Source organism: Schistocerca piceifrons, chromosome 5, assembly GCF_021461385.2.
Source record: "Schistocerca piceifrons isolate TAMUIC-IGC-003096 chromosome 5, iqSchPice1.1, whole genome shotgun sequence".
NCBI classification, from domain to species: domain Eukaryota; kingdom Metazoa; phylum Arthropoda; class Insecta; order Orthoptera; family Acrididae; genus Schistocerca; species Schistocerca piceifrons.
This window is the reverse complement of record NC_060142.1, coordinates 677,729,860-677,750,485: the sequence shown is the minus strand read 5'-3', so window position 1 is coordinate 677,750,485 and position 20,626 is coordinate 677,729,860. Positions and strand designations below refer to the sequence as shown.

At 41.2% G+C, this 20,626-nt stretch overlaps 1 protein-coding gene across 3 annotated transcripts in view; it reads left to right on the top strand.

Moving 5' to 3' along the window:
* LOC124798185 (voltage-dependent calcium channel subunit alpha-2/delta-3) overlaps positions 1–20,626 on the top strand; it is a 792,806-nt gene that overhangs the window by 298,051 nt on the left and 474,129 nt on the right. For all 3 annotated transcript variants that reach the window (XM_047261474.1, XM_047261473.1, XM_047261472.1), the window contains exon 6: positions 10,506–10,777. In XM_047261474.1, the coding sequence (XP_047117430.1) occupies positions 10,506–10,777 (272 nt within the window). The remainder of the gene's footprint in view (positions 1–10,505; positions 10,778–20,626) is intronic.

Here is a 20,626-nt window from a genome sequence, read left to right as displayed (position 1 = left end):
CTCTGCTGGTGGCGATGGAAGCTGCAACGTACTTGGTTGACTGTAGTGTTGACCAAGGTGTCATCCTCAATGTGCTGTGTCCAGAGCATCTTGTATGACCCAGATGGGTTTAAGGCAGGAGAGGGAGACTGTCATGGGCTTACCACAAAGCAAGATAACAAATGTCTGCACGCTACGTTGGAGTACCTGATATGGGCCAGTGTACGGTGGCTACAGGGTTGCCTGAACCATGTCATCCCTTGCCATATCAAATTCACATGTAGAGAGCTCTTTGTATGTGAATACCTTGGGGGTTTGTGTTGAGAACCAGAAGTGGCAAGTGCATCTTCTGAATTTGCAGACGGACGCACTGTACTCTAAATGTGCTGAGGGGTGCACAGTACAAGTGCCAGTAGGTCCTGTTCATGGCCATCAGTAGTAGGTTATGGAAAGTTGGCTGGTAGGTTTAGTGGTTCCCCATACACCACCTTTGCTAAGGGAGCCACATAAGTCTTCTTCACATGAGGAGTGGATGCTGCGGAGAATCTATGGCAGAGCTTTTCCACGAACCAGTGCGGCACATTAGGGCCACCTTCATGGTCCTGTGCCACCTTTCTACAAGGCCATTGCTCTGCAGGTGATACACTGCTGTTCACGTGCTGATAATCATGCAGAGCCGGCACAGGGCATTGAATAGACCCAACTCCGGTGGCCCTTATCAGTAGTGACCAACTCAGGAGCACCAAAATGAGTGGTCCAGGTTTCCATGAAGGCACATGCAACCGTTTCAGTGGTGATGTTATGCGGGGGAAGTATTTCAGAAAATGAGACATTATACTGAAGATTGAAAGTTGGGAACCATCCAAGTTGTGGTTGGGTATGGCAGATCATTTTTGAACATTGGCACGCAAGGCAACTCTGTGTCAAGTGAAAGCAGTCGCACTTGGTGTCGGGCCACGTAAACCTGTCTGTCACTAATCATAGCAGCTCTTTGATGCCTGGGTAACTAAGGTTGTGTAGTCTGTCAGACGTGTCTCAGTGCATGGTGAGTGGAACTGTGGGCCGTGGTTTGTCCTGAGAAACATTGCAGAGCAGTATCATATTAGTGGAGAGCTGAGTGTAACATTCAGTCTGCAGGTTTGTAACTGTTCCATTGAGAAGATCCGTGGTGATGGAGTCTTTTGCTTGCTCAGCTGCTGTCAGTTCATAATGGTTCTGCAGGAATACCACACAGAGTTGGGACAGATAATTGGTTATGATGATGTTACCTATGCTGTGAATATGACAGACGTCAGTAGCATATTGTATGATGAGGTCTTAAGTGTGTTTACCTTTGAGGGCTGGTATCTTGGGAGGGATTTGTTGAGGCATCAACCATGGCTTGTGGTCAGTGTATATAGTCACCTAACATTCTTAGATGTCTTCTCAAATATTTTTGACAGCTGTGTATATTGCAAAAAGCTCACAGTTGAAGACCAACCATTTAGACTGAGACAGTTGAGGTACTCTGTCAACAATGTGCTAAAGTACCACACCTACCACAGAGTCAATAGCATCAGTGGTGAGTATGAAGTGTGCTTACAGTTTAGGAAGAGAGAGAGAGAGTCATGGCTTGCACCAAACTGTTCTTTCCTTTACAGAATGTCTCAGACATCTCTGCTGTCCAGTTGATTTTCCTCTTATCCTGTTTGTCCTTGCCTGATAAGGCATCTGTAAGGGGAGACTGAAGCTCAGTAGCATGTGGGAGATGTCTGTGATAAAAATTGAGAATCCCGAGGAAATGATGTAAGTCATGGTAAGTTCCAGGAAGATCACTTGGTGGTTGGCTTAATGCTGGATGTATTAAGTGTGTGACCAAGAAATGTTCCTTCTAACAGACTTAGCTGGACTTGGCATCATTGATGGTAATACTACCCCACTGAAGCAAGGCTAGAACTTGTTCTAGGTGAAGTCTGTGTTCCTCTGAGGAACGCAAGAAAATCAAAATAGCATCAAGACACATATAACAAAGCGTGAAGCTGCAGAGGAGGGCATCAGTGGACCACTGCCACATTTGTACAGCATTCTTTAAACCATAAGGCATACAGTGGTGTTCTTAAAGTCCAAATGGTGCTATGTTACCAGTCTTTTGTATAATGTCAGGGTGCATCAGAATCGTAGATATGTGTGCCTGCAGTTGATGGTGCTAAAGATTGTTGCACCTGTGAATGCATGCCTAAGGTCTTGGAGATTTGGGACATGGTAACTACCATGGATTGTTCTACAGTTAATAACCTGTAGTTGCCTCAAATTCTTGTTGTACCATCTTTCTTGGGAACAAGTTTAGTTTGTGACACCCAGGGACTGTTGGATGGGTGAATAATACCTGCTTGTAAAAGTTTTTGAATGGCCTTTTTAGCTGATTAAATCTGCAGGACACAGGCAACGAAGTTTATGTCTGACAGGAGGGTCATCAGTTGTGATGCGGTTGTGGTGGTCACGGTTTTCATTGTGAAGTATTCGTGCTTCTGTAAAGCAGTCAGTGTCTGCTGGCTGAGTGGAGAGGGTTCTTTGAATCATATGGATGCACTGGTGGATTGTTTCTGTCATATACTTGTTAGTAGAAAGGCGTCAGGCAGAAGAAGCTGTATATTTGAAGATAGTAACTGTTCTCGAAAGAACAGATACCACTGATGACTGTGCAGCTTCTCTAGAATAAATGATAATTAATTGAAACCCTCAGCTGTCGACAGGTGTTGTTGATATACCTCTATGGGGACAGCTGAAAATGTGTACCCCGACCGGGACTCGAACCCTGGTTTTTTATTAGTCAATGGTGATGGGTGATGGAAAACATATGGTTGGTTAGCATGAGTAGTTTGTTGAGAGTTTCAGACTCATGCGTAATCATCACTAGTTGTAGTTCTGTTGGTACTTTAACAATCCATAGTGTCATAGTACCATGTCCAGCATGAGGGCATGGTTGACGGAGATATTCCTAGAGGTGTGATGGAGTGTTGCTGTGTAGCTGTTGATCGTACATAGCCCACTGTACTTGTTGTTCAGGATTATGTGAGAGGCAGTGTAGGATTGTGAACTTTGCTGTATCATAATTGTTAATTTTAGTTGGTAACATTATGATGTCACTGATGACTGCTGCTTGACCTGCTAGATGGCAGATTAAACTGACATAACTAGTGTCTTCATTGAGCATTCCTGTTGCCATAAGAATATTGTCAGTCATTGCGAACCACAAGGTGGGGTTGGTGACAGTTTGAGGTGAGGACTCACTTTGGACATGAAGCGAAGACAGAGTTTACAGCATTGCCTCTCACTGCAGACAAAGTAGTTGCTAGTTGTGCATGAAACCTGGTTTGTTGAGCTGAAACAGTAAATGACTGGACATTCACATTTTATGATGTGGGACACACATGATTTGTGTCACATGTACATTGCACTAGGTTTCGAATGGGAAGGCACTATCCTTCAAATCTAAAAGCAGGGCCATAGTGTGAGGCAACATGGCTGCTGGTTGTGATAGATGGACTGTTGTTGCTGGATGGTATGTGAATGTTCATATTGCACACATGATTTGGTTGGCACAGGTAACACAAAAATGTTCCTACAAGCACTATGGGATTGTTCTCCCAGGGGGTTCGATGCTCTTTGGCGGGTTCGTGCATGGCTACCTCAGGGCCCTAACCTGTGTATGCTGCATGTCTATCCTCTTGCTATTCCTTTTCCCCTCCTTTGGAAACTTGTCTGGGGTGTTTTTGGGAATGTTCCACATTTTCTGTAGCTGTCATCAGAACAATGTCGCCACTGTTTACAATTCCTTTTTTTCTTTCTTCATTCATCTTCTGCTGTCCTTCCTCCACTTCGGCATTTGAGGTTCCTCTTTTTCTCCTTCCTCTTTGTGTGCTCCTGAAGGATGGCCCACATGTCTGACACATGACAGATGATTGGGTAGCATGTAATTCCCAGCTCCGGGTCGACAGGTAGAGTTCACACACACCCCCAGGCACAGGCCAGGCCCAGGGAGGGGTGATTGCCTCAGCTGCTACCTTCCCAAATTGTTGATCAGTCCCTCTGTCAGGTGTTCAGGACGTGTGACCTGAAGTGAGAATAATCACGTAAGGTGGGTGAGCCCCCGTCTGAGGGATGGCCTCCAGTTGGAAGGAGCACACCATTGGAGATGCTGGATATCATGGGGGATTTTCTTGCAATGAGCCAATCTTCATCTTCGCAGTCAACATCTACCAAATGTAAATGGAATGAAGCTCCTGATTCAAAGACCCTCGCAGCTGCACCATGGTTTCTTGTGGTTTCATGTACTGAAGACTGTTAGCACTTTGCTAAGGTAAATCTTTTTCTTATTCAGAAAGGTGTTGATGCAGTTACTGGGCCTGTGAAATCCTGGTCTTGTTTAAACAGTGGCACTTTGCTTCTGGAGACTACTACTGATTCTCAAGCACAATAACTGTGTGCCACTTCACTTCTCCGTGGCTATCCTGTTCATATCGAGGCCCGTAGAACTCTGAATTGTTTCTCTGGTGTTGTTTACACTAGGCTGCTCGATGGCCTGACTGAGGCAGAACTCAAATGTAACTCTCTGTACAGGGTGTCATTAACAGGGTGTCATTGCAGTCCTTGAGGTGCTGCATCCTTAGTGCCCGCACGCACTCTTTTTCTCACTTTTGATAGAGTGGTGCTTTCAGCCAAGATCAAAGCAGCTTATGAAGTTATCACAGTCTGACTGTACATTCTGAACTCGTTGCGCTAGTGCCAGTGTCATCATTTCAACCACACTCAAATTTCCTGTCGACATCCAGTCAAATACGTAATCTGTGGTAGGGATGCTCACGGGTGCAATTGTCTGCCTTCTATCCCCCACTGTATCAACTGCAATGGTGACCATGCTGCCTCCTCTCAAGATTGACCCATGTATCTCAATGAGCACGGTTTCCAGGAGATGCGGGAAAAGGAAAAAGTGCCTTAGTCGGTCGCTCACAAGTAATTGACTAATTGCAAACCATGCGTTCTACCATGTCAGAAAGGGCAGATACCATCTTAGTATGTATATAGTTAAGGCTCACCGGCCACTTGACCATCTTCTTCTTCTTCTTCTTCTGTGCGAATGCACAAACAGCGCCCGAACTCTTACGGGAATCGGCAACGCGTCCTCGAGTAATGAGTATAATGGGCAGGGGCACTATGAATGTAGTGCGGGACAATACGTTGAGAATGTGGGTTTCGTGGGAGGCATGCCAGAGATAAATACCTGCAGTCGCGCTATCCTCTGTGTCCTCGGTGGCTCAGATGGATAGAGCGTCTTCCATGTAAGCAGGAGATCCCGGGTTCGAGTCCCGGTTGGGGCACACATTTTCATCTGTCCCCGTTGACATATGTCAATGCCTGTGAGCAGCTAAGGGTGTTCATTTCATTGTAATTTCATTGTAAACATAACAATCATTCAGTCTGGGGTCATTGTACACTTCTAACACTATTGATAGTAGAATTCTACTCAAGGTGCGAGAATGGATTTGTAAGTGGTAGGCATTGTTGATATACCATAGGATTGATGATGTCAGTAGGGGTGAGTCTTGATTCATTGGTGCATTCAGTTTTCAACGTCTTTTGTGCATACTGAGAACTCTTCACATCCTGTACTGGAATCCTTTCGTCACTGCAATCCTGGAGCAGTGTGCTGATGGGAATGTTGTGTGGCGGCGACATTGTTGTGACAAAAAATGGATGGTAAAATCTCGAAGAATTGCATGTTTCATGACTGATACAGAGTGACCAGTGTAGGTAGATCATAGATATGGGATGGTATGTACAACTGCCATAAACAATGAAGGCAGCAGATACATCTATGTAAACTTTAATAGCCACTATAAATACATGGCAACTGCCTCAGACTAAGATGCAGTTCACACTAACCCCCCCCTTCCCCCCCCCCCTCCCCCCTTCACCGTACACCTTCCAAAGCTTGTTCTCTTCTTGTGGCGGAGGGTATCTGGAGACTGCATCGATATCGATAGTCCCACACATTCAAATTCCAAGTAAAACTTATGTTACTGTGCTAGAACTCTACAGATCTTTAACACACAAAAATTTATTGTACTTATGGAAAACATTTTTTCGTTATAAATGGCAGTTATTCTGTTGTTCTACTCACACTACCAGGCAGCAATTTTCCAGGAAAGGGACATTACTATTTGTTATATAAGGGCATCCACAATCTCTCAGTGCCTTGCATTTATTGTCATCACAGTCACAAACGATGACTTAATTTTGTCCCTTTAGTCAAGTACTTTTCTGCTCCCTTCATTTCCATAACATTTCCTATAATGCCTTCTCTTGCATTGTTGTTCACCAGAACAAAGAATTTTTTGCTGTTTGTTTATGGATGTTATGTTCACTCTGTGGAGCATGTATCTACAACTTGCCAGATTCTGAATGATAGTTTTTGTGGTTGTGGGTTTTCTGTATATTGTGAAACCATCTTTTGTTTACTCTTTGTATCATGAGATCCAGAAGCAACATAAATATTATGTTTTGTACAGTGAGAAAGTGTTACTTGCAAATGTAGTTCCACAAAAACGTATTTAATAATGTGTGCATTTCTACAACAAGACCTGAAATTTCAGAACTAACTGCAAGTACTCACAAAATATAATCACTAAATATTTTTGCACAACAAAAAAAGTTTTATAGCGTTATTTGTAACTCACCAGTCACTCACTGTAACATCTTTTAATTTGTAGATGACAACTATCAGCATCTAGTAACATACAGAATATCCTACATAACTCAAGAAACTTAGAGGGGGAAAACAGACAAAACAGTTTTAGGCCTATTTTCCTTATAATAATTATTGCTTAAAACATATTTAACAAAAATTAGGAAAAGAGTAGATTGCTACTCACCATAAAATGACCCCTTGAGTTGCAGACAGGCAGAATGAAAAGACTATTACACATTATAGCTTTCGACCAAAGACGTGCTCAGCATAGAAAACCTGCACACATTCATACAATCACGCACACCTCATACACACATGTCCACTAGCACCAGCATCTCCAGTCAGAGCTGCTGGTGGTAGCAGTCATGTGTGCGTGAGGTGTGCTTGCTTGTGTGAAGGTGCGTATGTGTTTTCTTTGCTGTACAAAGCTTTGACTTACAGTTATAATATGTAACAGTCTTTTTGTCCTGCCCGTCTGCAATTCAGTGGGTCATCTTTAAAGTGAATAGCAATCTGTCTGTTTCCTAATACTGTGACATTCCAACCAGGAGCTTCCATTGTTTAAAACACATTTAATATTTTACAGAAACAAATAAAGAACATTTACTGACAGTGGCACAGAGATGTTGAAACATGTTTGGGTTTATATAAAAAGCAGTTGTTTGCATAACAGACAGATTTGAAATCCAGTAATTTCCTTAATGATGTTTGGCACAGCTTTTAAGTACTTTTAAATTTATACAAGGCTGCTTTATTTTGTCAGAATTCTGTAAAATAATCACAAGGTGCCCTGTTCACAGTTTGGATGCAGTCCAAACTGAAAGCACCTAAGGAGAACAGTGCACAAACTTGTAAATCTCAGTTTCAGTGAGAAAGCTGGCTTGCCTCCTTAGAAAAAAGACAGTCTCTTTCCTTTCTCATTCCTGTTCTGTTTGAGGTTGTGTTGTTAACAGGACTATACCCCAATCCAGCTTCCTTCATTTTTACAATATTTCATGCACTCAATTGTAGTTATGTTAATTTTATTGGCTATCAGGCACAGGGCTGAATTTAGCAACATTTAGTTCAGAGCTGTGTCTTTATTGCTTGAAACACACATTCCACTTTGTTGGGTTATAAAGACATGACATATTTTTCACTGTAATGAAGAAGAATCTTCTCAAATGCAACCGTAACCCACATCTATTTGAAGCTGGTTACTGTATTCAAACCTTGGTCTGTCAATTCAATTTCAGCCTTGCCCCCCTCCTGCTTACCTAAACTTCATTCCCTTACTGATTACCAAATTAAATAGTCCTCGATTTCTTCCTGTTAACCTATCCTTTTTTTAAAGTTGTGACATAAAGCTCTTTTTTTCTCCCCAGTTCAATGTGGTACATCTTTATTAGTCACATTACCTACCCAACCAGAGTCCAACATTCTTCTGTAGAACCACATTTATAAAGCTTCTGTTCTCTTCCTAAATAAATTGTTTACATACAACTTCCACTTCTGTATAAGGCTGCACTCCAGACAAATACTTTCAAAAATGACTTTAAAATGTTTTGATAAATGATTAAAAATATAAAATTATGAAATTTAATAACTTGAGAAGCAATTGAGATATTTATCGGTAGTTTGCTTGTACAAGTATGGTAACTCAAAATGATTCCTGTGTTCGCTCATGACAGCTGGTACCACATTCGTATACATGTAACTGCTGTGTTCACATATATGCACACAGTAATAGCTATGTGGTTTCTATAGCAGAAGGTGCTCTATGTGCTTTCTCTCAAGGAGGCATGTTGGAGTGGTTTGCTGTGCCAGAACGTCCTTGTGATGTGATGTTTAAACAAGATGGTGAACCATTTTGTGAACATTGTGAGGGATTTCTTGAATCATGAGTTCCCAGATCACTGGAGTGAGTGAGGCAGTCTATTGATTGTTTGGCCCCTTAGAACACCAGACATTATTCCTCTTTATTTTTCTCTGTACGGGTTTATCAAGAATCAGGTGTACCAGACACCAGTTCATGATCTACCAGATCTATAACATTGCATCCATGCAGTTATTGGAAATGTTACACCTGCAAAGAAGTAAAACACTTGGAGAGAAGTGGAATACAGGTAAGATGTTTGTCGCACCAATAATAGTGAGTATATCAAGATGTATTAGGTGTGTAAAAAAAAACATTTTGAGTTACTTGTAGAAATGTACCTTCAATAAATATCTCAGTCACTTTTTAAGCTATTAAATTTTATATTGTTATGTGTTTGGCTTGTACCTTCAATAAATATCTCAGTCACTTTTTAAGTTATTAAATTTTATATTATTATATGTTTAGCTTGAACACATGGTATTTTATGTTCAGTGCTAACGTATTTCTCTTCCAGAGAAGCTTTTCTTGCAGGTGTCAGCCCACACTTTGTATCCTCTTTACTTCTGTCCCCATCAGTTATTTTGTTACCCAAATAACAAAACTCACCTACTAGGTCTACTTTCATTATCTCATTTTTGTATCTGATTCCTTCTGATTTAATTCAACAACACTTTATTACCATTGTTTTATTTTTATTTATGTTCATCTTATAGTCTCTTTTTGAAGACCCTATCAAGTCCATTCAACTGATTTCCCAGATCATATGCTTTCTCTGGCAGAACAATGTGTAATGCAGACTGCAAAGGTTTTATTTCTTTTTTCTGAACTTTAATTCTCTTTCCAAATTTCATATGTAATTAATGGTTAAAAATGAATGGGTTTTATCTAACAACATCTCAAATAAATATGTGTGCAGTAAATAGATGAATTATTAAAATGAATTTTAAGACAGATGTTTAGAATCTGGAAACAGTAATAATTTTGTTGGATAATTTTCTTTTTTCTTCTTCTTCAGAACCAGCAGCATAATATATGTTAGATAATGACATTGTTATTAGAAAGATACACCAGAATAGCTGCTTATAATAATTAATCTTTATTAGCATCATACTGTTTTGGCATTTATTATCATTGTCAAGTACCTGTGAATACAGTTTTGGTGAGAATGTGTATAAGTGTGAATGTCTTTTGTATTAAATTGACTGTATTGTTCTCATGTCTAGATGATGCGACATTAATATTACGTAATTTGTCAACTGTTTTGAGTAGATGATAAATAAGTAAATATATTGAAGTATCATGAAAGAATGGAAATTATGAAAGAGCAGGACATATTTTTCGGTAATTGTTTTACTGTGATAATTAAACAATGGAAAATGCTGGATGGAATGTAACAATATTATGAGAAGGAAAGTTGCTACTCACCATATAGCAGAGATTCTGAGTACATAGAAGCGACTCAGCATCTCAGCTATATGGTTAGTAGCAGCTTTCCTTCTCATAATATTGTTACTGTGATAATTTGTATGGATTATGCCTAATTTGAAAAAGTGAGCAAATTTTGTAGACAACCTCACAAAAGAAGTAGGCTTTTTTTTTAGAAGTATTTCAGTCCTTATTAATAAAGCATTAAAGATGGAATTACTCAGTGTTACATGGGGATGCATGTTGGTCCAGTGGCTTAAAAATAACAACAAATTTCTACTAGCAAGTATTTTTCCAGTAAATGTCTGTATTTCCAGGGAATCACTACAAACTAAAGTTGCACCTTAAACTTTTACGTGCAGTGTGTTACTGATTCATGTTATATGTAGTAGTGATTATTGACCTCACTTGATCTGTTCTAATAGTCTTGTTCCATGATAGAACAAATCTTATTTTGTAAATTTAAGACAGAGTTATGCTAAATTTAAGGGCTTTGAGTACACATTTATGTTTCAGCTGTGAAATGGACACCAAAGCCTGCCGAATTGGAAGTAGATCTTTATGACTGCCGTACAAGGCAATGGTACATAGAAGCTGCTGCAAGTCCAAAAGACATTGTCATTCTGGTCGACAGCTCAGGCTCAATGACAGGCGTTCGGCGTGAGATTGCTCGGCAGGTTGTCACAGACATCCTGGACACCTTAGGCATTAATGACTATGTTAATGTATTCAACTTCTCAGAACATATCACTGAAGTGGTTCCATGCTATTCAAATCACTTGGTACAGGTAGGTATTTTGATTGAATTATGTCTACTTTCTTTTTGATCTTTTGTTCGTTCAGATTAACTGCTGAGGAATTGAGCATAAATTACTAGTTACTAGAAAATGGTCACTTAAACTTTTTTTTTGTATCAAAACTCATTTTCCTGCCACCCAGTAGCCAAAATGGTTAAGGCAGCTGCTCGCAATGGGCAGGAAATCTGTGTTCGAGTCCTGGTCCAGCAAAATTTTCATATGTCACTATTGGGCAGTACATCTATACCTAATACAGCTTATATCAAGGAATTTATACCCAGCGAATTATTTTCAAATTATTCCATACAACTATGGATTGTTCACAGTGCCTGTCATTCAGGCATGCAAGTAAATATAGGTATATGTATGAGGCTTGTTCGGAGAGTAAGTACTGTTTTGGAAAAAAAGACCCTCATTAAAATGTTTCTTTGATACCAAAATCTATTTCTTAAACTATTTTTCTATCTCATTGCCATCATTGTTCAGACATTTGTCATAGCAGGAAACCAACTTTTCTATGCCCTCTTTATAGAAAGGTGCCACCAGTGAAGATAGCCACTGCTGTACACTTTTTTGTGTTGGCATCCACTGCTCTACACCTCTTTTGTGTTGTCATCACTGTAAAAATGCCGTCCTCCAAAATCATACTCCAGTTTCAAGAACAACTGGTAGTCAGAATATATGAGACTGGTGCTGTATGGTGGGTGATCAAACTTCTCCCAACCAAATTGTTGAATAGGGTTTTGAGTGACACTAGCATAATGAGGAAATTACACATATGTTTATTAAAAGTGCGCGTGCACACACACACACACACACACACACACACACACACACACACACACACACACACACACACACACAGAGAGAGAGAGAGAGAGAGAGAGAGAGAGAGAGAGAGAGATTGCTATACAAAAATTTTCAGTATCCACACTATAACAACATTTGCTTTATTAATACTTTTCAAGGTTAGCTTCTGTGTTTTAACTTGTAGTTGTAGTCCTTGAATGCCTCCCCCCCCCCCCCCCCCCCCACACACACACACACACACACACACACACACACACACACACACGTTTCAAAGCCATGTAATAAAGGATATTTTCAAACAAGCTAAGTCTCTAACAAGGGAGCATTTAGGGGGATCTGTGCCTTGTTTCATCAGCATAAGTAAAAGAATATATTCTGAAAAGTTGAGTTTATTATTTCAAAGAAGAGTTTTTCCAATATAAAACATAAGAAAGGCAAGACTTTTGAAAAATGCCTCTTTGAAGTAATAGCACTGTGGGTGCAGTGTCAAGAGGTGTGTAATCAGAACACCAGTCTCCCAGCCATTTTTCCGAATTTCCAGACCTTGAGGCTGCTGCTTCTCATTTAATTAGCTCCTTGATTGACATCATGAGTTGCTGTGCACCCTATACTAGTCCTCCCACTAAGGAAAAAACTCTTGGCAGTAGCAGGAATTGAATCTGAGTCCTGCACTTGGCAGCCATGTATGTTGACAACTCAGCTATATAGGCAGATGCCTAATCTAACAAGGCATATAAAATATGCATGATAAACAATTTTCTTAAAAGCCACGTCAATTACATTGTTTAGAATTCTCATTGCACAAAGATAGCCATATAACCGCTTCACTAAGCAGTCCACATAATCAGCCCATGACAAGTTTTTGTTTATAGTTATTCCAAGAAATATAAGTCATCAATGATCAATTCTTGGCCATCATAATTTAAATGTGATACATCCAGCTGTTGGTTTGGCCCTGCAATGTACAATTTCTGTTTTTGAAAGGTTCAGTTTCGTTATATATCCAGGTTTCAAGTTCTCAAAGAATCTGTTCCATTGTTTGTACAACAAACTACTACTGTTGAGTCACCGGCATATAGAATTATTCCGGATATTATTGGTATAACAAACTACTGCTGTTGAGTCACCTGCATATAGGATTATTTCGGATATTATCATACATTTAATGTCATTTTATGTAATACATGAATGTGACAGGCGTAGTATGAACAGGCTGTATACAACCTGGGAGATACAGGAAAAACCTGGAAATTTTTTCATCTGGGAGAAAACCAGGAAAAAACCCAGGAATTTTTCATTGTTTTAGTTTTCATTTAAATTTTTGTTGCTTTAACTGGTAAGAACCGATACTTCAACAAAGGATATTATTGTATCCTGCTACTGCAGGATAATACTGCAGCAATAAAATGTGAACAAGAGAAAAAAATTAAAATAAATAAAAAATAAATAAAATAAAACTTAAATTGCAAAGCAAATGCACCATATGCAACCACAAAACACAGTGCTCATACAAGCGTCTGCCAACAGCAAAATGTGAAAAAGGCTTTAGGAATATTATGCAATGCTTCATAGCAACAAATTGCCTCCGATGAGCGTAACGTCACAGCTGTTCACATTAGATTCATTTTAGCAGTTATGAGCAGGCTCATGCGCATGTTCAGTTGAGTCGTGTGTAAGTAGTACCTTCTCCCGCTTCTGCCTACAGAAATGTGGCTGTTGGCTGTCTGTGTATGCAGTCACAGCAAGCACCTAGATGCTACTGGGAAAAATTTTACTGGTGCGCCCAGCTGCCAGATTCCAGCATGCGCAGCTAACCCGGATCTAGGAGACGGGGGGAGGGGGTGGGGCCAAACCGAGGTATCTGACCCGGGTGGCAGTTTTGGGGGGGGGGGGGGGGGGGGGGGCAAATTCATATTCTTGAGGAAAAAAAACATTGTTTCACAAAGCACCTAGGATCCAGCACACTTCGGTCTGTCAATTATTTATATGACTTTGAAACACATCCCTGTTGGTTTTTTAACACATTCTAAGTTGATTTCTGAATGAATCATAAGTTGATTTTTGAATGCGTGTGTAGTGTATGTGATGTATCTGTCAGGGGAATCCTCTTCGCATCTAGAAAAAAAAAATTCCCACAAACAGAAGGGGTTGGGGTTAAACGAGCTGAATGGAGTAAAGCCGTATGGATGAATGCCAATCTCTGTCTGATTATGTGGTTGATTGGGTTTGTAAATGTTGTTATTCTTTGGAGGTATCTCAGTGCCACTTGTGGACAACTGCATGAAGTTCATCATTGGTGATGAACTTCTTACACCAGGTGACCTCTTTCATTGCATCGAATAAAGCATAGTTGCAAGGAGCCAGATCTGATGAATGAGGAGGATGTTGCAGCACAGTAAACTCTACTTCATGTACGGTGGGATTGGTCTGGAATCTGGAATGTGATTGACATTCTCAAGTTGTAGCAGAACGCCATAGCTCTATTTTCCGTGGTGACATTGTTGAATGCTTTGGCGGGGTTGGTGCAGTTAATTGCAGTACCGATCACTATTGAGGGTTGTATTGGGAGGGAGTCAATCCATGCACAGTATCCCTTCCTGATTGCAGAACACAGTTGCCATTTGTTTCTATGGAAGTAGTTCTGGCTGTGACTTGATGGGACAAGGACTCCCAGTATGCTTCCACTCAATAGATGGGCATTTCTTTTCTGGAGACTCATTGGCAGTGATAAGACACTCAAAGAACTCCACTGGATCTACACTGGATCTGTTGCACTAACTGGTTGTAATGTTTGAGCCTCACAGCCCTTTTTTTGAAACTAATTTGTGCCTGATTTTATTCTGAGAAGCTCAGAAATGTATGTAAATACCGTAAACGTAAATTTGATTCAATAAGTACTTGAAGTGAAGTGAAGCAAGGCCAGACAGCAAGAAACTCTTTAGCGCACAATCCCCGCAATGATAGTGTTGTGAATTTTTGAGTGTGGACTAAAAAAAAAAAAAAAAAAAAAAAAAAAAAAAAATTGATTTATTAAAAAAAAAAGAATACTGTTAATCTGTATCTTGTGGAAAGAGGGCGTGTTGTTAGGCTGTCGCACAGAATGTATTGTTACATTTAATGAAAATTGATATTTTAGTGATAAAACCGAGTAAAGTATGTGTATGAGTTCCAAACATCTATGTATACAAATTTTCTGGGATTGAAGAATAGAAATATCTTGTTTTTGGAAAAGTAGGTGAACTTCACAGTCGTTGCCGTCTATCAATAGACAGAATTGTAAGCGTACAAAGTTCACTAAAATACAGGAAAAGAAATGCATTCTCTATAGTTTTCATTCAGCAAGTAACATCCTCTCATAATTTCTTAATTACAGTAATTGGATTACGTTCTTGTACAATAGTATGGTGCTGAACTCCACTGACCAATTTTGATGTAGCAGGATGTGTAGTTTGAAGGAAGTTTGTGTGCCAAGCAATTTCCTTTTCTCACGAAAAGCAGATTCCTGTTTGATCTTATTTACTTACAACAGTGGTCCCTTAGGTATGAAATGCTACAAAAACTTGGGCTCAAAGCTATCCTCAATATGTCCAAGTAACTAACAGAGGTCCGCAGCTCGTGGTCGTGCGGCAGCGTTCTCGCTTCCCGCGCCCAGGTTCCCGGGTTTGATTCTTGGCGGGGTCAGGGATTTTCTCTGTCTCGTAATGACTGGGTGTTGTGTGATGTCCTTAGGTTAGTTAGGTTTAAGTAGTTCTAAGTTCTAAGGGACTGATGACCATAGATGTTAAGTCCCATAGTGCTCAGAGCCATTTGAACCATTTTGAACTAACAGAGTCTTATTTTAAACCTTAAAGAACAATAACTTCCTCCAAATTGTAATACGTCACCAACTGGTGCAGAAGCTGATCATTCAGGTACCAGTTACGACTTAAAGTAAAAATCTGAATCAAAAATCAATCTCTCTCTCTCCAAACACATATATAAATATTCATATTTTTAAGAAATTGAGAGACAGTGTGGTGCTGTGGTGCAAGACTCATGCATCTCTCAATTCAGTTAACTTGCTCGTTGTGTGTAGCCATTTTGTACTGTCTTTCTTTTTATTTCTTTAGTGCTTATCCATTTCATTGTCTACAGTTTCTCGTAGTCTGGAGGAACTCTGGGCAAATAAAAGTGTTCTTTCAGACACTTAAATATACCACCTGACACTGCTAGTAGAATAGAGAATTCAGACTTACCAGAATAATTTCTGCAAAATGTGTGACTTTTGTCACGATACTGCCCTTTTCCTTTTAGGCACTGTACCTTCCCTACGGGTTGACTCTATGAATGCTCTTCCTCCTTCTGTTTTGATAGGTATGCCCCTTTTAACTTCCTAATCTATGGTACAGGTCAGTTCCCTTCTTGGTGCACCGGTCTACACAGAATAGGTCAGCCTCTCTTGGGTCTGCCTATCTGCCCATCTGCCCTTTTCACCCAATAAATGCTGGGTGTGCCCTCCTTCTCCTTCCTGAGTAGGCTTCATAGTTCATTGCCCCAGTATACATCTTTATGTACACCATAATTAAATATTATCTGGTAAAATTAAAATCTATTTCACACTTCATACTCACTCTTTAATACCTCACTTCATATCCTAGAGTCCTCCTTTACGCAACAACTTCTACGCTTCTAGCGTACATCATGCATACATACATTATTCAATATATTTTATGCTTACTTGTGTTATAAGAGTCACACTATCCTACATGTCATCAGAATATTTGATAGACTGACCCTCCTTAATAATTTCTCCTCTGACTTATGTCCTGTTTCTTTACTCACGTATCCTTCTGATGCATACTTGTTGTAGAATTATCCTAGCTTTTCTATATTTATATATATATCCTCCTGAGAACACAGAATACTACATAAACTTTTATTGTTTTTCTTTGCCCGGGCACGAAACTCTGTGGAAGGCAATGTATAACTGTCACCAATAAGAACAATAATCATCGTGGTTCTTACCCATCTAAATGTTTTTTGATACTTACATATATGTGATGTAGAACCCTCACTGCAAACAACAATGTGTGCATAGTTTTCTATGTGCACATACTTTCCCCCTACAACACTTGACAGTTCTCACAACATTTCAACATTTCAGTCTGTACTTTCACTGTTTGTGTCTTCGTGTTATGTTGTGCGTATGCTTAAGTATGTTTGTGTATCCTGATTCTACGGCCAACCTATGCGAAATAAGTTGAAGGTTATAATGAACTACGGAAATTGAGAAGGACTTCAGCGATAGAAGTATATGCATATGGAAAGAGGGAAAGATAGATAGGTACTCAATAAAGATGTAAGAAAGGAAAAAGTGGAGATGGTTTCTAAGATCAAAGAAGTGAAAGAAGATAGCCCCAAAGACAGGAAACCCTTCCCACCCCCCTTCCCCAGGATCCCTACTTTGCCGGTAATTGAATGAGAAGCCGGAGGAGGTATGATGTTAAACATCTCCTAAAGAATGGACATTCTCACCTTCACCTTTGCAGCCCCCAAAGACAAAGCTTAGCCACCCCTATGGAATGGCAAATGGTGAAGAATCAGTCACACTTGTCTGTGAAAGGTGTGATGTGTGTGTTGTGTTAGTCGTGCTTTTACCTACACTACCCACCCCTTTCAAAATCGATACAAGCCATCCCCATTTACACCACATTACATACAAGGTGTAAAATATTCTATACAAATAGAAAATTGTACACTACAATCAAATATTTGTCTATTTATTCAGTTTATATTATTGTTTTATACACATATAAAATGCTCTATTCAGTTCATGTCGCCTCGACATCACTATGTCTCAATAGTATATAATAGAGGGAAACATTCCACGCGGGAAAAATATATTTAAAAACAAAGATGATGTGACTTACCATACAAAAGTGCTGGCAGGTCGATAGAAACACAAACAGACACATACATACACACAAAATTCAAGCTTTCGCAACAAACTGTTGCCTCATCAGGAAAGAGGGAAGGAGAGGGAAAGACGAAAGGAAGTGGGTTTTAAGGGAGAGGGTAAGGAGTCATTCCAATCCCGGGAGCGGAAAGACTTACCTTAGGGGGAAAAAAGGACGGGTATACACTCGCACACACACACACATATCCATCCACACATATACAGACACAAGCAGACATATTAAAAGGCAAAGAGTTTGGGCAGAGATGTCAGTAGAGGCGGATGTGCAGAGGCAAAGATGTTGTTGAATGACAGGTGAGGTATGAGTGGCGGCAACTTGAAATTAGCGGAGATTGAGGCCTGGAAGATAATGGGAAGAGAGGATATATTGAAGACCAAGTTCCCATCTCCGGAGTTAAGATAGGTTGGTGTTAGTGGGAAGTATCCAGATAACCCGGACAGTGTAACACTGTGCCAAGATGTGCTGGCCGTGCACCAAGGCATGTTTAGCCACAGGGTGATCCTCATTACCAACAAACACTGTCTGCCTGTGTCCATTCATGTGAATGGACAGTTTGTTGCTGGTCATTCCCACATAGAATGCATCACAGTGTAGGCAGGTCAGTTGGTAAATCACGTAGGTGCTTTCACACGTAGCTCTGCCTTTGATCGTGTACACCTTCCGGGTTACAGGACTGGAGTAGGTGGTGGTGGGAGGGTGCATGGGACAGGTTTTACACCAGGGGCGGTTACAAGGGTAGGAGCCAGAGGGTAGGGAAGAAGGTTTGGGGATTTCATAGGGATGAACTAAGAGGTTACGAAGGTTATGTGGACGGCGGAAAGACTCTCTTGGTGGAGTGGGGAGGATTTCATGAAGGATGGATCTCATTTCAGGGCAGGATTTGAAGAAGTCGTATCCCTGCTGGAGAGCCACATTCAGAGTCTGATCCAGTCCCGGAAAGTATCCTGTCACAAGTGGGGCACTTTTGTGGTTCTTCTGTGTGAGTTTCTGGGTTTGAGAGGATGAGGAAGTGGCTCTGGTTATTTGCTTCTGTACCAGGTCGGGAGGGTAGTTGCGGGATGCGAAAGCTTTTGTCAGGTTGTTGGTGTAATGGTTCAGGGATTCCGGACTGGAGCAGATTCATTTGCCACAAAGACCTAGGCTGTAGGGAAGGGACCGTTTGATGTGGAATGGGTGGCAGCCGTCATAAAGGAGGTACTGTTGCTTGTTGGTGGGTTTGATGTGGATGGACGTGTGAAGCTGGCCATTGGACAGGTGGATGTCAATGTCAAGGAAAGTGACATGGGATTTGGAGTAGGACCAGGTGAATCTGATGGAACCAAAGGAGTTGAGGTTGGAGAGGAAATTCTGGAGTTGTTCTTCACTGTGAGTCCAGATCATGAAGATGTCATCAATAAATCTGTACCAAACTTTGGGTTGGCAGGCCTGGGTAACCAAGAAGGCTTCCTCTAAGCGACCCATGAATATGTTGGCGTACGAGGGGGCCATCCTGGTACCCATGGCTGTTCCCTTTAATTGTTGGTATGTCTGGCCTTCAAAAGTGAAGAAGTTGTGGGTCAGGATGAAGCTGGCTAAGGTAATGAGGAAAGAGGTTTTAGGTAAGGTGGCAGGTGATCGGCGTGAAAGGAAGTGCTCCATCGCACCAAGGCCCTGGACATGCGGAATATTTGTGTATAAGGAAGTGGCATCAATGGTTACAAGGATGGTTTCCGGGGGTAATAGATTGGGTAAGGATTCCAGGCGTTCGAGAAAGTGGTTGGTGTCTTTGATGAAGGATGGGAGACTGTATGTAATGGGTTGAAGGTGTTGATCTACGTAGGCAGAGATATGTTCTGTGGGGGCTTGGTAACCAGCTACAGTGGGGCGGCCGGGATGATAGGGTTTGTGAATTTTAGGAAGAAGGTAGAAGGTAGGGGTGCGGGGTGTCGGTGGGGTCAGGAGGTTGATGGAGTCAGGTGAAAGGTTTTGTAGGGGGCCTAAGGTTCTGAGGATTCCTTGAAGCTCCACCTGGACATCAGGAATGGGATTACCTTGGCAAACTTTGTATGTGGTGTTGTCTGAAGGCTGACGCAGTCCCTCAGCCACATACTCCCGACGATCAAGTACCACGGTCATGGAACCCTTGTCCGCCGGAAGAATGACAGCGGTTCGGTCAGCCTTCAGATCACGGATAGCTTGGGCTTCAGCAGTGGTGATGTTGGGAGTAGGATTAAGGTTTTTTAAGAAGGATTGAGAAGCAAGGCTGGAAGTCAGAAATTCCTGGAAGGTTTGGAGAGGGTGATTTTGAGGAAGAGGAGGTGGGTCCCGCTGTGACGGAGGACGGAACTGTTCCAGGCAGGGTTCAATTTGGATAGTGTCTTGGGGAGTTGGATCATTAGTAGGATTAGGATCATTTTTCTTCGTGGCAAAGTGATATTTCCAGCAGAGAGTACAAGTGTAGGACAGTAAATCTTTGACGAGGGCTGTTTGGTTGAATCTGGGAGTGGGGCTGAAAGTGAGGCCTTTGGATAGGACAGAGGTTTCGGATTGGGAGATAGGTTTGGAGGAAAGGTTAACTACTGAGTTGGGGTGTTGTGGTTCGAGATTGCGTTGATTGGAATTTTGAGGTTTTGGAGGGAGTGGAGCTGGAAGTGGGAGATTGAGTAGATGGGAGAGACTGGGTTTGTGTGCAATGAGAGGAGGTTGAGGTTTGCTGGAAAGGTTGTGAAGGGTGAGTGAGTTGCCTTTCCGGAGTTGGGAAACCAGGAGATTGGATAGTTTTTTGAGGTGGAGGGTGGCATGCTGTTCTAATTTGCGGTTGGCCTGTAGGAAGATGCTTTGAACAGCTGGTGTGGATGCGGGAGAGGAAAGATTGAGGACTTTTATTAAGGTTAGGAGTTGACGGGTGTGTTCATTGGCTGAGTTGATGTGTAGGTGAAGGATTAGGTGGGTGAGGGCAATGGATTGTTCAGTTTGGAACTGGTATAGGGACTGATGGAAAGAAGGGTTGCAGCCAGAGATGGGAACTTTATGTGTGAGGCCTTTGGGGGTAATGCCAAATGTCAGACAAGCCTGAGAAAATAAAATATGGGAG